Source organism: Taudactylus pleione, unplaced genomic scaffold (genome assembly GCF_031769625.1).
Source record: "Taudactylus pleione unplaced genomic scaffold, aTauple2 ptg000033l, whole genome shotgun sequence".
In the NCBI taxonomy this organism is placed as follows: domain Eukaryota; kingdom Metazoa; phylum Chordata; class Amphibia; order Anura; family Myobatrachidae; genus Taudactylus; species Taudactylus pleione.
In genome coordinates, this window is record NW_028284435.1 from 4,048,980 (window position 1) to 4,066,116 (window position 17,137).

The window sequence follows — 17,137 nt, forward strand, 5'->3', positions numbered from 1 at the left end:
GAGGTAGTAGAGTAGGAAGATGAGAATATAGTAGATACTTCATAGACCGTATAAAATCACTGCAGGTGATATCTAAGTTCTATGTCATGTACAATAGTGGATATATTACCCCTTATAATATACAAGTCTAATTTTGAAACGTAACAAGTTGTTCATACGTAACGTAGTGACTGACTCATGCATTCTGTTTTGACAGTGATTATCTATATACAGTACATATAGAGTGTGTTACTATAGCAAAACATTTCACATATATAAAAGTCCCTACTACACAGCACCTTGTGGATTCACTCCACTCAGGAAATTAAAAAAAACAAACTGAGGCCATGCTCATAATATATACAATGCAATTTACTTTTATTTACCATCTCATTCCAACTACATAAATTATAAATGCATTTTATAAGCAAGTCAAAATACATTGCAATTATATACATACACCTTAGTCTTTCCATACTTGTAGATTGCTCATTCACTATAGTACCTGCTAATTACAATACCTGGAAAACCAGTATATGAGGAGAATAAAATGTGTAATGAATATCTAGTGATCCTGTACCACACATTGCCAGGGGATATCCTTTTGTAGTATTGGTGGGTCACAAATGATTATAGCTTTTTCTAAAAACGGACTGAATTTTGAATGAAATGGTATATGTACTGTAGTTTTATATTTTCTATCAAAACTAATATATGATATGGAGTAAGGTTTACCGTATAATAGAAATAAATTGATGTTATGTAAAAGTTACAAAAAACTAGGTTATTCTGTCCTAGATTTATTGAGGTTTTAGAAAATACTTATAAATCACATTTAAAAGGTTTACAAACAAATACAGGCAAGAATACACAAGGTTTGGATGAGATATGTACTTTGAAGTCACTAATAACATTTCAGGTAGTGAAGTGGTTAATTCAGTTTGCTGTGACACATTCTTGAGAATGAGTAATGGGTCTGTTAGTAAGGGGCCTTATCTATCTGCATGAATAGATTACTTTGTTCCACTTCCAATTGTTTAACAAAGGAAGAAGATATGTAAACTAGAGTATATAAGTAAGCTAACAGACACAAACTGCTATCAGACAATGAGTACAATGCAACATTATAAACAGGCTTTGGCACTAACCAAGCTGGACACACACTCGGCTGACATGATGATTGGTAAGTGTATACACACTTACCAATCATCTGTCCGATGTGCCAGGCTTGATAGCTCAACTGGGCAGGCATTTAAATTGGTCATCCCAGTTGAGCCATCAATCACCGCTGGGTCTCTGCAGCATGTGTACGGGCACTCGGTGGGTCGTCTGAATACACCTGCAGATCACAGATATATCGGCCATCTGATGTGCTGCCCAGCAGATATGTCTGAACAATGTCATTCACAAGCCTATGCACACACCCGGATCATGAACTATAGATAAATTGCCTGTTTCACTAAATGGGCGATATATCTATCACTGTTTACCCAGCTTAAGGAGCGGGTTCAATTTGTGGCACTGTGATGCCAAACATCACCCAGTGTTCACATATTCGTCTAATATCGTAGGCTCACCATTATTAATTCACCTGTACACTTCTCTAGAGTAGAAGAAAAAACTAGCGATATTGCTATTCACGAGGTGTCATTCTGCACATAGAGGCAGTGTCCCTAATTGAACAGTGTGCAGTCCAAATGTGTTCATATATAGGCATTTTCCCAACCTGTTTAGTGAACGTTGAATACAGATTTGCTATTGGCACAAAGCTTGAGAAAATTCTGATTCAGTGATCACTAAATGTTAGTTTGAAGCTGACCAGACTCTGGATGCACAGATATAGGTGTATTTGGCCAGTCTTGCTATTCAATTTCATATGGTGGATCCATTCTGACAGATCAAAATGTAAACAACTTAGGTCCAGATTGATCAGTCATGTTGAAAACAGATTGTGGTGGCTGATGACTGTAACTGGTAAGTGTGAGATCCTCAGCAGGTCCAGAAGAGGAAGCGAGGGCAGAAGAGAAGCTGGGCTTTGCGAGACGGAACATTAAGGGAGAGGTCTGTGTAAATGGCTTACAAATTGGGCTGGTCGCATACGAGTCTCAAAACCAAATTGTATTGTGTGTGACCAGGCCAGCTTGAGACTGTAACAGCTAATCAGATTCTTTATTTTGTCAGAGTGTTGTTTTTGCACGTAAACCATTATAAAAGTAATCATTCACACTTATGTTTTGCAACATATTAGAACTTAATTTCTATCTCTTATTTTTTTTTCTGGCTTTCTAGTTGTTAAACCACATACGGGGCCTGATTCAGAAATAGTAGCAATGCTGATATTTTCACAGTGATTGTTTGCTATTGCGCACACACAGCGATTGCAAGGCGATTACTCTCGTATACAGGAACCACTTGCAGAGTGACAGGTAGTCAGCGTTTGGGGTGTAACGCGGGGGTGGCTAGAAAAACTCAGGCGTGTCTGACCGTTGGAACGCCGTTTCATGGGTGTACATAAATTAGCCAATGCGATCACCTTTGGAGTATGAGAGCTGTCTGTGTGTCAGGAGAGCTACAGTGTTTGTAGCTGATCAGACTGGACTTACATGCTCCATGGACTGCCCATGCAATGATACCGATGTTTGCACTCTTGTACATCGTCGGACGGATATGAGAAGGCAGCAGTGTGCGTCCCTATGCTCGGCTATGCTTTGGAAGGCATTAGCATATTTTAGCAAGTGCGATCCATGAGAGTATGCAGTGGTGATTGCATTAGCATATATCTCTGAATCAGGCCCACAGTTGTCATTGTTGCTGGCCATTTTAATGTTTTCTCCCTATATCTGAAGCCTAGAGACTAAAATGCTTATGTGAGAGAATAAATGCATGCCTACACCTCATATCAGGACACAGACTGTCCCTCTCCTCTGGGGAGCCGCTGAATGTGTACATGCAGAGTCATTGGGAGGTGTCTCAGGGCTAGCCAGAACAGCTGCTAGTCAGAAGACTCGTTTCCCAGCAGGTTTCATGCGTGCACAAAACGGATCGAAAATTCATTATGGAAATTCTAACAAATGTGTCTTAGGAATATATCAGCATGTCATTTCCAAACCATTTTAGTCACTGAATTTGACATTAGTATGTAAATCTCTTTTTAAATGCATCAATAAACCTGCTACATTACTTACCACCCATCATATTTTATAAGGGTGTTTTCTGCATAGACGAAATACATAGAAAACTGTCCACGGCTCTATCACTAAATCAGTGGCATCTCCATTTCTATCAGTTCTGTAAACAATGTTGTAGTATATCAATATACATAGCTTAATAGAATTATATACATAGGTTAAATCTACATTTGTGTGTGTGTGTGTGTGTGTACTTGGCTTTATGCCAATTGAGGTTTATTTAGTAGTGAGAGGGCAAGCTTCAATATTATTTCAAAAGCCGTCTGTTCACTTTAACCATAAACATGATCAAACTCCATGTGTAGCTGTCTGTCTACTGAATGCCTTTTATATTGTTATGATCACCTGTAAACTATATTTTTAGTGCGGTCGAGTAATGATAACATCAGTTCTAGCTTATACATTAAAACCCACTATTGCATGTTCTTATCCATGTACCCTTTGGACTTAACATGGTTACAATACACCTCATTGAGTTAGTATAGTAGAGTGTATATTATCACATGATTATATATATATATATATATATATATATATATATATATATGTGTGTTCATGTTCACCTTTCACGCAGAATACATGCACAAAATAACCAGTCCATAAGTGGAAGATTATGCAAGACTTTAAAAATAATAAATTGTACACTGAAGTATACCGAAGCCACATCCATCGCTGTAATGCCTCTGACCATTTTCAAACACATTGGAGGGAAAAATTCATGAGGTAACAAGGTTGGTTTGTCAAATCAGGGTTAAGGAAGACCAGTAGATTGATGTAGCAGAAGAAAGAGAAATGATCATTTTTGGAATATTATTTTTCATACATCGTTTGCAGTTTTTAGTAAAATAGACTTTTTACTTTATGATACAAACATTTCTTCTAAGCAGATAAGTACCCAATACATTATGATTCCCTGCAGGCCAACTATTCAAGAATCTATGAATTCCTTTCTCGGAATATGTCAAAAGAAATCGGTGTAGCGTCCTTGTACATGACAGCTCTATGAGCTGATGGCTGCTGTGGTGGCGTCTGTAGACCAACATTGGAGAAAGTGGTTGAAAGCTACCATTTATAAAAATGTGTCAATATAAAATGGAGAGTGATGAAAAATACATTCTCTATAGTAATACACTCAGTGCACAACTTGCTCTGTACCACATTATTCTGTACAGACCTTTCTATAATAAATAAGTGAAAATCATAACACAGGAAAAGAACATCGTAAAAAAAAGAAAAGTAAACAGCTCCAGTCCATTTACTGCTATGTTGTAGCGTGTATTGAAGAGTCTGTGATAAAAAGAATTATGCATTTCCAAAATGAATAATATTAGGTTACCAATAAGTCACATTGAGGACAGTTTACCTTCCAGCAGTAAACTACAGATTTAGAACACAAAATGCTCAGCATTCCTGGGTTAGGGACCCCGTCTGGGTGAGGTTATGAGTTTGTTTTTTTTATGTATATATTTTGTATCTTCTGCTTGAGGTTATCCTTGTGTCTACAGCCCAGAACATGGTGACTTTATTTGATTGTGATTTTATTGTGCAGGAGCAACAGCTGGGGTGGACCGATAAGCAGGATCCAGTAAAGAATCTATATGCGACTGAGGAAATATAACTTGGCATAGGGACAAATGTGAAATATCCAGTTATTATTTGTCCTAGCAGGCACCACATTCATGCCAGTAGAAATTCATTTAATCTGCCTGTCTGCCCTCAAGCTGTCTTGATTCACGTCTGCTGTGCCGGAAAGCTTCAGCTGCCTGCTCTGCTCCCATCACTCAAATCCCACTCAGTGTAAAGTGGGTCCGTAAATAACTGTCTTTTCATTGGCAGTGACTTCATAGATTACACTCTGCCCAAAAGTGCTGACCTGAGGGAAAATAAAAATAAAATTATATGTATTTATAAAAAGGGACATAACCAATGTGTTTAAATTCTTGAAGAATTTTTTTAAATCCACTTTTTTGTTTTTTTTATCAGTGATCAAATTAAATGGAAAAACAGTTAATAGTATTTATTTTAGTAGTGCATATTCGTTTAAAATAACGATATAAAAGCCAGCTATTCAAAAAACATCTGGAATATACTGGCGGGCGAGTGTTCCCATCCAAAGTTTCACTGATCTATCTTAACGTAAACTCAAAACGGATAACTCCACAAACTGGGACTTGAAAAATATATAATTTAATGCTTCAAACATGCAAAAGGTCACAGACATTATATAAAATCTATTAAAATAAAGTCAAACAGAAAAATGTACACAAGTAATAAATATATAGTAAATGTAAGGCTGGGATTCCTCTTGCTACGATGAATAACCCATTTTGTCACTGAAGTTTGCAAATAGATTTTTGAATCTGACTATCCAGTGTTGCAGACATAGACCCTTGACTAATGCGTGGCATGGCCCCTGACACACACCTCAGAGTTTTCCATCTGTCCTTTTCAATGTGATTCTCAGGACTCTCATTCTCATACGAGGCCAGATAAAGACCTATAGCAAAGAGAATAGGAAACAAATTAGCACCACATACATGCATGATGGCCAATAGCAATCAACTGAAATCTGTTGTCTTCTGACCACACTAAGCAGGACAACAGGTGGTCGTTACGTCATACTCCAGCTCAGCGTCAGGATCGGCTCATGTGGCCAGATTCAGTAAGTAAACCACTACATTTACTGACAATTAATAATGAGTAACTAGAAATGACCACTAGACACTTCCCAAATGTAGAGCAAACAAACTGCATTTTCTCATTATATTGGATATATTTCAAACATTAGAATGGATTACTACATTTATAACATTTCAAAAATTGTCACAATAAAGTTTTATTTTTAATCATTTCAGGCAGCTCTTTAGGACTTTAACACTCATCTGCCTTCTCCTCCAACTGGAATACATTATAGTGTACAGATGTGAGATAACTTATTAGTGAGATAATATAAATACAAATAGCTACTGTGTTGTGAAATAGTATAAATAATGGTTTAAGAATTAGAACACCTGTGCGAGTACTGAAACTACACGTACACTAATCAATATAATAGCAATAAACATATAGTGCATTGTAGTTCCTATGGTTATGCGGAACCACTGCTACCAGCAATATTCCTCTTTCTAAACAGAAAAAGAAAACTAATAATTAGAATAACTGGGAAACAGATGACTATTAAAATGTACTGCTTAATAACCGTAGCATCCCTGCGGGTATCATACTATAACACGGTCACAGCATAAGAAGAAACTTCCACAATTCATATATTTGTGTGGATGTTGTTTAAACCCGGCAGTCGCGATGCTGGTGCTCAGAATGCCGGCACAAGTCAGAATCCCGGCGCCGGCATCTCGACAGTAAGTAGTGGGTTTAGGCTCTAGGGGAAGGGTTAGGTACTAGGAAGGGAGGGTTAGAGTTAGGCACTAGGAAGGGAGGGTTAGGTTTAGGCACTAAGAAGGGAGGGTTAGAGTTAGGCACTAGGAAGGGATGGTTAGGGTTAGGTACTAGGAAGGGAGGGTTAGAGTTAGGCACTAGGAAGGGAGGGTTAGGTTTAGGCACTAAGAAGGGAGGGTTAGAGTTAGGCACTAGGAAGGGATGGTTAGGGTTAGGTACTAGGAAGGGAGGGTTAGAGTTAGGCACTAGGAAGGGAGGGTTAGGTTTAGGCACTAAGAAGGGAGGGTTAGAGTTAGGCACTAAGAAGGGATGGTTAGGGTTAGGCACTAGGAAGGGATGGTTAGGGTTAGGCACTAGGAAGAGAGGGTTAGGGTTAGGCACTAGGAAGAGAGGGTTAGGGTTAGGTACTAGGAAGGGATGGTTAGGGTTAGGCACTAGGAAGGGAGGGTTAGGCACTAAGAAGGGAGGGTTAGGTACTAGGAAGGGAGGGTTAGGGTTAGGTACTAGGAAGGGAGGGTTAGAGTTAGGCACTAGGAAGGGAGGGTTAGGTTTAGGCACTAAGAAGGGAGGGTTAGAGTTAGGCACTAAGAAGGGATGGTTAGGGTTAGGCACTAGGAAGGGATGGTTAGGGTTAGGCACTAGGAAGGGATGGTTAGGGTTAGGCACTAGGAAGAGAGGGTTAGGCACTAGGAAGAGAGGGTTAGGGTTAGGTACTAGGAAGGGATGGTTAGGGTTAGGCACTAGGAAGGGAGGGTTAGGGTTAGGCACTAAGAAGGGAGGGTTAGGTACTAGGAAGGGAGGGTTAGGGTTAGGTACTAGGAAGGGAGGGTTAGGTTTAGGCACTAGGAAGGGATGGTTAGGGTTAGGTACTAGGAAGGGAGGGTTAGGTTTAGGCACTAGGAAGGGAGGGTTAGGGTTAGGCACTAAGAAGGGAGGGTTAGGTACTAGGAAGGGAGGGTTAGAGTTAGGCACTAGGAAGGGAGGGTTAGGTTTAGGCACTAGGAAGGGAGGGTTAGGTACTAGGAAGGGAGGGTTAGGTTTAGGCACTAGGAAGGGAGGGTTAGGTTTAGGCACTAGGAAGGGAGGGTTAGACATAGGCACTAAGAAGGGAGGGTTAGGATTAGGCACTAGGAAGGGATGGTTAGGGTTAGGCACTAAGAAGGGAGGGTTAGGATTAGGCACTAGGAAGGGATGGTTAGGGTTAGGCACTAAGAAGGGATGGTTAGGGTTCAGCAATAGGAAGGGAGGGTTAGGGTTAGGCACTAAGAAGGGAGGGTTAGGCACTAAGAAGGGAGGGTTAGGGTTAGGCACTAGGGAGGGTTAGGTTTAGGCACTAGGGAGGGAGGGTTAGGTTTAGGCACTAGGAAGGGAGGGTTAGGGTAAGGCACTAGGAAAGGAGGGTTAGGTTTAGGATACTTACCGACAGGTGTCGGTATCCTAACCCTGGCGGGATGCCGCCGACAAAATTCTGACCACCCGGATCCCGAGTGCTAGGGCATCCCGTACCCAACCCATATATGTGATGTGGTGAACATTCATGTAATAAAATAGACTTCGTAAAGTGTTTCAGGTCTCTGTAAAGAACACAACATTTTTTTTCTTCAACAGGGAGTTCAAAGACGGAAAACGTTCATACCATCTTCACTGAATATTGGGGCAGTAAGGACATAATGCAGGATCTTCCGATCTTTTTCAAATGGACACTCTACTTGCTTCCATGCCATAAATTCACTGACTTGCTTTGCCAGCTCCCAGAATTTCTGAAGATTAAAACACAGTGAACATACATTAGAATACACAGAATTGTAGAGAAGCAGGGAATTAGGCTTTTTGGACTCTTCCTGCTCCATAGGATACATGCATGCATTATTGTACATGCTACCGGTTTTGGTATTCTCTTTAGTCATTGGCAGGGCTGGATACATACTCGGAGCACAAAGTATTGTTCAGTGTTGTTGGTCCCGTCACAGAACAGAACAATTTTCTTTGTGCAAGCAAAAAGCCACATTTTCTGCCTCCGCTGCCCCAAGGCACAAACTACAGCCATTGCCAAATGTTTTGAGAATGACACAAGTATTGCTTTTCCCAAAGTCTGCTGCTTCAGTTTTTATGATGGCAATTTGCATATACTCCAGAATGTCATGAAGAGTGACCAGATGAATTGCAATTAATTGCAACATTCCTCTTTGTAATGACAATGAGCTTAATCCCAAAAACAAAATTTCCACTGCATTTCAGCCCTGCCACAAAAGGACCAGCTGACATCAGTCAATGATTCTCTCGTTAACACAGGTGAGAGTGTTGATGAGGACAAGGCTGGAGATCACTCTGTCATGCTGACTGAGTTAGAACAACAGACTGGAAGCTTTAAAAGGAGGGTGGAACTTAAAATCATTGTTCTTCCTCTGTTAACCATGGTTACCTGCAAGGAAACACGTGCAGTCATCATTGCTTGGCACAAAAAGGGCTTCACAGGCAAGGATATTGCTGCTAGTAAGATTGCACCTAAATCAACCATTTATCGGATCATCAAGAACTTCAAGGAGAGAGGTTCATTAGTTGTGAGGAAGGCTTCATGGCGCCCAAGAACGTCCAGCATGCGCGTTAATTCAGCTGCGGGATCGGGGCACCAACAGAGCAGAGCTTGCTCAGGAATGGCAGCAGGCAGGTGTGAGCGCATCGTCACGCACATTGAGGTGAAGACTTTTGGAGGTTGGCCTGGTGTCAAGAAGGGCAGCAAAGAAGCCACTTCTCTCCAGGAAAAACATCAGGGACAGACTGATATTCTGCAAAAGGTACAGGGATTGGACTGCTGTGGACTGGGGTAAAGTTATATACTCTGATGAAACCCTTTCAGATTTTTCGGGGCATCTGGAAAAAACGCTTGTCTGGAGAAGGAAAGGTGAGTGCTATCATCAGTCCTGTGTCATCATCAGTCCAGCATCCTGAGACCATTCATGTGTTGGGTTGCTTCTCAACCAAGAGAGTGGGCTAACTCACAATTTTGCCTAAAACCACGAATAACAGTTTGGTGACGAACAATGCCTTTTCCAGCATGATAGAGCACCTTGCCATAAGGCAAAAGTGATAACTAAGTGGCTCAGGGAACAAAACATCGCAATTTTAGGTCCATGGCCTGGAAACTCCCCAGACCTTAATCCCATTGATAACTTGTGGTCAATCCTCAAGAGGCGGGTGGACAAATAAGAACCCACAAATTCTGACAAACTCCAAGCATTGATTAGGCAAGAATGGACGGCCAGTCAGTCAGTCTGTGGCCCAGAAGTTGATTGACAGCATGCCAGGGTGAATTGCAAAGTCTTGAAAAAGAAGGGTCAACCCTGCAAATATTGACTATTGCATAAACCTAATGTAATTGTCAATAAAATCCTTTGACACTGATGAAATGCTTGTAATTTTACTTCAGTATACCATAGTAACATCTGACAAAAAGATCTAAAAACATTGAAGCAGCAAACTTTGTGAAAACCAATACTTTCTCAGAACTTTTGGCCATGGCTGTACAGTGCCAGTCTGACTGGTCACTAATGAGCAATTTGTGACCAACAGTCAGCTCCTGCACCTTTCATGGACATAATGTTAAATGTCTGACATGCAAGTAAACTCAATCAGAATAGGAAGCGGTTATTGATATACAAGCATTCTTAGGAAATACCTCAAATATGTTTTTAAATACTTCTGTCAGCAAATAAGGAATACTAGACAAGATGCGATCTGTACAACACAGCGCATCGCACCACTGAGCACTCCCAATGTCCAACAGGATGACAAGAACCATATAACAAAAAGTATATGATATTATCCCTATCTTGGCTCATCACTACAATCGCTGCCTGAGAGTTATGAAATGCTTTGTTGTAGATGTGGCACATCCTTAACTAGCAGACAATTTGATTTGGTCATTTGATGCTTATTTGGAAATATTTCATGTCCCTTGCTTGCTAACATAAATTGTAAGCAGAGAAAGCTGCTGAAAATATGATATGTAATCCAATGTACGTACCTCGAAATTGACATGTCCATTGGGAAGGCGACTAGTACAGCCCTCGTTCAGAAAGTACAGGTCTTTAATCAGCAGGCTGCAGAACGGGATCACAATCTGCACAAAACAAAGAAACAAACAATGGCATCAGCTTGTACTACCCGGTTGTTATTAGAGAACCAAATTTGTTGTTCACTATATTATATTTAAGTAAAAACCAAAAAGGGAGAATCCTGCCATATTGAATAAAAGGGGTAATTTGTGATGTTTAGTAGGGTTAGAGAGGATCAGGCACACCATGATATTGGTCCTGAAAGTACATTTCAGAATTAGTTTGTAGAACATTTAAAATTACTTCCTATACATGCAAACAAGTCACTGACTTAAGTCTGTAGCCACATTGGAAATTTGATTAAGTTCTATAAAAGTAACTAGAAATACGCAGCACAGTGGCATGACTGAGCAGGGTCTACAACACATTTGCATCCAAAAGGAGAGGAAAAAAGAAATACATTCTAAACCAGAAAGATAACATTGTTGCCTCTTTAGTGTCTTAGAATAAAATGTATGTCATTTCGACATAGAATTCTTATCCGCTGCTACAGCATACATAAATTGTTCCTTGTGGAATAGCAATCTTGTGTAACAAACATTGGGGGCAATTTAATTGAACGCGGGTTTGTTTAGCTCCAGGAATGAGTGCCCAGAGCTATTCAACTGTCTGCTTCGCACCCTGCACTTAAGTCAGGAAAGGCAGTTTATCGCGACTAATGCCTGGTGCTTAGTCGCGGTAAACAAAAATTTCCGAATTAGGTGCCAGGCACGATACTATTTGCGCATGAGGCAAGTCTGCAACAAGTATCGCGGCACTAGTTAAGTCGATTTCTGCTCGCAGCTCCTGGCACTCCAAGCAGAAATCCTTGAGTCGCTAGTTTACAGTGCGGCCAATTGAATAGGTCTGAGCACTCATTTCTGGAGCTAAACAAACTCGTGTTTAATTAAATTGCCCCCAGTGACTCCATTGTGGATATAAATAAGATTATTTACAATATTGGAGTATGCACAAGTGGATATTTTATGTAATTATACAACATATACACAAGTTCTAGGAAAGTTCTTGTAGCCACAAACACCTGGTCCATGAACAGTGACAGCAAGCTACATACATAGCGAAATAATGAATAACTCCTCTCCTAAATGGATGCTGAACAGTGCCAGCGAGATACATACATAGCGAAATACTGAATAACTCCTCTCCTAGATGGATGCGGAACAGTGACAGCGAGATACATACATAGCGAAATACTGAATAAGTCCTCTCCTAGATGGATGCGGAACAGTGACAGCGAGATACATACATAGCGAAACACTGAATAACTCCTCTCCTAGATGGATGCTGAACAGTGACAGCGAGATACATACATAGCGAAATACTGAATAAGTCCTCTCCTAAATGGATGCTGAACAGTGACAGCGAGATACGTACATAGCGAAACACTGAATAACTCCTCTCCTAGATGGATGCGGAACAGTGACAGCGAGATACATACATAGCGAAATACTGAATAAGTCCTCTCCTAGATGGATGCGGAACAGTGACAGCGAGATACATACATAGCGAAACACTGAATAACTCCTCTCCTAGATGGATGCGGAACAGTGACAGCGAGATACATACATAGCGAAATACTGAATAACTCCTCTCCTAGATGGATGCTGAACAGTGACAGCGAGATACATACATAGCGAAATACTGAATAAGTCCTCTCCTAGATGGATGCGGAACAGTGACAGCGAGATACATACATAGCGAAATACTGAATAACTCCTCTCCTAAATGGATGCTGAACAGTGACAGCGAGATACATACATAACTCCTCTCCTAGATGGATGCGGAACAGTGACAGCGAGATACATACATAGCGAAATACTGAATAACTCCTCTCCTAAATAGATGCTGAACAGTGACAGCGAGATACATACATAGCGAAACACTGAATAAGTCCTCTCCTAGATGGATGCTGAACAGTGACAGCGAGATACATACATAGCGAAACACTGAATAAGTCCTCTCCTAGATGGATGCTGAACAGTGACAGCGAGATACATACATAGTGAAATACTGAATAACTCCTCTCCTAGATGGATGCTGAACAGTGACAGCGAGATACATACATAGTGAAATACTGAATAACTCCTCTCCTAGATGGATGCTGAACAGTGACAGCGAGATACATACATAGCGAAATACTGAATAACTCCTCTCCTAGATGGATGCGGAACAGTGACAGCGAGATACATACATAGCGAAATACTGAATAACTCCTCTCCTAAATAGATGCTGAACAGTGACAGCGAGATACATACATAGCGAAATACTGAATAACTCCTCTCCTAGATGGATGCGGAACAGTGCCAGCGAGATACATACATAGCGAAATACTGAATAACTCCTCTCCTAGATGGATGCTGAACAGTGACAGCGAGATACATACATAGCGAAATACTGAATAACTCCTCTCCTAGATGGATGCGGAACAGTGACAGCGAGATACATACATAGCGAAATACTGAATAACTCCTCTCCTAGATGGATGCTGAAAAGTGACAGCGAGATACATACATAGTGAAATACTGAATAAGTCCTCTCCTAGATGGATGCTGAACAGTGCCAGCGAGATACGTACATAGCGAAATACTGAATAACTCCTCTCCTAAATGGATGCGGAACAGTGACAGCGAGATACATACATAGCGAAATACTGAATAACTCCTCTCCTAGATGGATGCTGAACAGTGAGCTACTTGGCTGCTGCCCAAATACAGAAAGAAATTAACACAGCAGCTTTCTTTTGTAATTAGATTCTGCATTTACTAAAAGGTGTATATTTTATTTATAACTATAAATCAGAAGTGCTTTCCCAACAAGCTAGTTATTTTATGAACAGTGAATCTAAAAGTATAGGCTTACAGGTACTCTCCGTCAGCAGAAAGCAGGGAGTTATTGGCCCTAAATTAGCAAAGCTTGCTAAAACCCCAGTGTTAAGTGGTTTTTAAGGATAAACCCTGTTTTCCTTCAGTACACAAAAGCAATATATTGATAGATTATTAAGCAAGAAAAAAAAAAAAAAAACTACTGTAAATGAACATGTTGGTGTCTCCATCGTTTTAACATCAGCACCTGATCTTTTTTATTTTATCAGATTTTATCATCACTGCTCCTTATGTGTCAGGGAGAACTGCTAGGAGGCACATTTTTAGACAATCTGCCCCCTCCCCTTACATAGCAAAAATGGGGATCCCCAGGGAGCCTGACCTGCTTCCCCTTCATGTATATTCAGAACTTGCTGACGGCATTAACAAAAAAACAGAAAAACATTTTACAGGTTTATAGAAATATATTAACAAGGATCAATATTTATATCAATAGGTCAGTAGTTAACACAGAAAACGTTGCAGTTTATGGGAAACAAACAAGGTACAGTAGGTCCTCTCAACTGTGTACGTTTCTGCTTGTCACTGTTCCAGAATGCCACTCACAAGTATAAAAGCTAAATCAAATGGAGCTGAATTTAAAGGGCTGTCAAATTAAATAACTGAATCGGCAACAAAGTAAAGTAGTGAATTAAACTATAAAGTTGTCATCTTGTTTCCCCCCACAAAAGGTAATGAAAGAAAATAGATTAGCAGTTCAGAAACTGAATAAGAATTTGCAGATATTTTAAGAACATCCTTAGTAATTTAACGATTTTAAATTATATTTCCAGGCAAATATTTTACCATCTCATTTCGAGAAAGATGCTATTAAAATCCATGTAGTATAACGGACGTTTCATTACATCTTTTGAATAATATAAGTTTTAAGATTCATATTATTCCAGCATGCACAAGTCCCAAATGTTTATTTGGCACCAATGCGTTTGGGATGGCAATGACATCAATGGGTACAAGATTATTAGTTAATAAAATTGTTCCATTTCAGGACATATATCAAGAAGAAAACACTACATATTCTTATTAATAAAGTTGTTAAGGTAAGTAAGACACTTACACTTCATTATTTTAGATTGATTTTTGCATAACAAGGAAAAGGAAAAATAAAGTCTCAAATTTTAAACCAGCTGCAAATAATAATAACAAAAGGAGGCCAGAACTTAAGGTGCATACACACGTAACATTCTTTTGAACAATTTGTCGTTAACGACGTCGTTATCATCCAAAAAAAATCGTTCAGTTTCTGAGTTATAACAATGAACGATAATCGTTCAAGCGCGCTCCCGTTTGTAGTTATTGTTGATCGTCCATTTCAGACTGTCTAACATAACGATTTTCATTAAGGAACATTTTTCGTTCATAGTTGTAAAAATCGTTCATTACACTTAAAAAAATCCTTCACTTTTTCAAGGGAAATTCTGACAGAAAATCGTTGGTTACAAAATCGTTACTTGTGTATGCACCTTAACTTTGCATTTGTGCAGTTTATAGGAATAAACGTACAGTCAACAAGGATTACAGGCTGCAATAAGTGTAACCTGAATAGAATACTAAAAATGCAACATTCAGAAGAATGTGCAACACTAGCACAAACTGCAATCAAATGTATAGTTGCAAGAGTTTATTTATGTTCTCATGGACTGTAGACAGGAACGAAGCATTGCAACAACACATTTGTATTGACAATTTTTTTTCTCTCTTTTCTTTTCTTTGGTCTTCGTATCCACCCTTATCATACCAACAATACTGATTAGCTACACTTCCAAAAAGTTCCTAGCTGCCATATGTGAGCATTCGCTTAAATTCAATACGCAAACAATAGCACCATCTGCATGTTCTACAAATGCCTGTTTGCTAAGCTGTTTGGGTAACATACCTTCTCTCTGTTGCTATGAGCAGTTAGGGACCTCTGAGCTGCCCCTCGCAGAGCTGTTCTGTAATTGTAAAAGTTGCTGGAAGGATCCATTTGATGCTGTAGGGACAAAGTAAAAACCTGTATGTTAGTGAGTAGTGATTAACCAGAGATCACCTACACAAAGCACATGTGAATCATAAGATGTGATGATCTGGGGGTGGCCAATGCTAGCGGCAACCCACATGTGACTGTAAAGCAGTGCTGGTATAGACCCTACAAAGTATAATATATCAGTATAATCCTTTCATGTGTAGCACATACACAGCCTGATGTCTAGGAGACTAGCAATTACAATAATCAGTTACACAAACTACAGTTTTCCTGTAATAGAGTATCCCCCCACCCCAAGCAATGTCTATTATGTATGTAGCAACAGAGGATTTCAGGTTTATACAGTGTATTAATCAGCATCCTGTACCTCAAGAACATCAAACTTGGCAGTCTTGACTTTTGCCCATGTTTTCTTTAACCGAGAGACAGGGCTCATGTTCATGCCAGCTGAAAACAGAACATTGGTTATACATCATATACTGCAATTGTTCAGAAAACATTTGCCAACAAGAAATCTAAACATTGTGCTATGTTCTACATTTACAAAGCAAGATGATCATTTGAATGAAGAAAGCTTTCAAAACATTTATGTCACTAGTATAAGCAGTTTGCTACTGTTTACCTAATTCTTAGAAGTGATGTTTAATACGAAGTATCGCTAATTTTTACAAAAAATTGAATACACATTCTTCTGACACTTTGCCAATGTTACAGGCAGGCTACAATGTATTGTGTGTCCTTGTTGTATGCCAAATTGTAATTGAAATACATTATATCATAATAAAGTTTAACCCATGAATATTACTAATCTAATATATAGGGGTAAATTCACTAAGTGGTACTGAATTTAAAAAGGGGCAATGATATTAAATATACCTGTTTTTATATTTATTATTATTATTGCCCCTTTAAATCTTGCAGCTGAAACAGCAGAAGATACAGCAGCTTTGAAAAGCGAAGTTTAGTACATGTACCCCATAGTATCTGAGACCCTACAATACATACAACGAATGGGCATCACAGAGTACATTTCTAGAACTGTAAACTATGATCCTTCCACCAACTGATCAGACGACACATATGGTACACAATGGGGAGGTTATACGCTTAGAAAATATAGTAATAGTTAAAAAAAATATAAAAAAGGCAAAAAATTTTAATTTGAAAACAGTCACAAGTGAGGTTTGGGTTAGCAAGGCCCTTAAAACTAGCACTGTACAGCCACCTGTAACATCCTATGTTTCCTTTAGTTGAGTGCTTGACAAAGCGATCTACAACAAGTTGTTTTTCATGCAGTCAAGTTCATGTCAGCTTTACCAGTAGAAACCCACCACATTTTACCTTCATACTCCTGGTCCCTAATTGCCATGCTCTACACTGAGAGACAACACTATGCAGGTATGCAGTTATATGAAATTACATTTATTCCTCCAGCTGTTTTACTAATAGCAGCTGACAGACTATGGGCTACCACAAAAAAAAAAAAAGGATTTAAGAAGAGGAACGTACTAAACCAAAAGAGGAAGCAGTTTGTTCCATTAATATTTTACCAATTTTTATATTCCACACTTCACAAACAAATGTATGAAATTACAACACAACCTGCGGTTT

General features: G+C 39.4%; 1 protein-coding gene across 2 annotated transcripts in view; it reads right to left on the reverse strand.

Annotated features, from left to right (window-relative positions):
• Nucleotides 1-243: 243 nt before the first annotated feature.
• RASGEF1B (RasGEF domain family member 1B) overlaps nucleotides 244-17,137 on the reverse strand; it is a 49,585-nt gene continuing 32,691 nt past the window's right edge. The window contains exons 9-14 of one of the 2 annotated variants that reach the window (XM_088452132.1): nucleotides 15,894-15,973; nucleotides 15,437-15,532; nucleotides 10,588-10,683; nucleotides 8,200-8,323; nucleotides 5,592-5,664; nucleotides 244-5,040 (exon numbers count right to left, since the gene is read on the reverse strand). In XM_088452132.1, the coding sequence (XP_088308258.1) occupies nucleotides 5,016-5,040; nucleotides 5,592-5,664; nucleotides 8,200-8,323; nucleotides 10,588-10,683; nucleotides 15,437-15,532; nucleotides 15,894-15,973 (494 nt within the window). In that variant the 3' untranslated portion in view covers nucleotides 244-5,015. Of the gene's footprint in view, nucleotides 5,041-5,332; nucleotides 5,665-8,199; nucleotides 8,324-10,587; nucleotides 10,684-15,436; nucleotides 15,533-15,893; nucleotides 15,974-17,137 lie in introns of those variants that run through there. The other variant, XM_088452131.1, reaches the window with a different exon arrangement.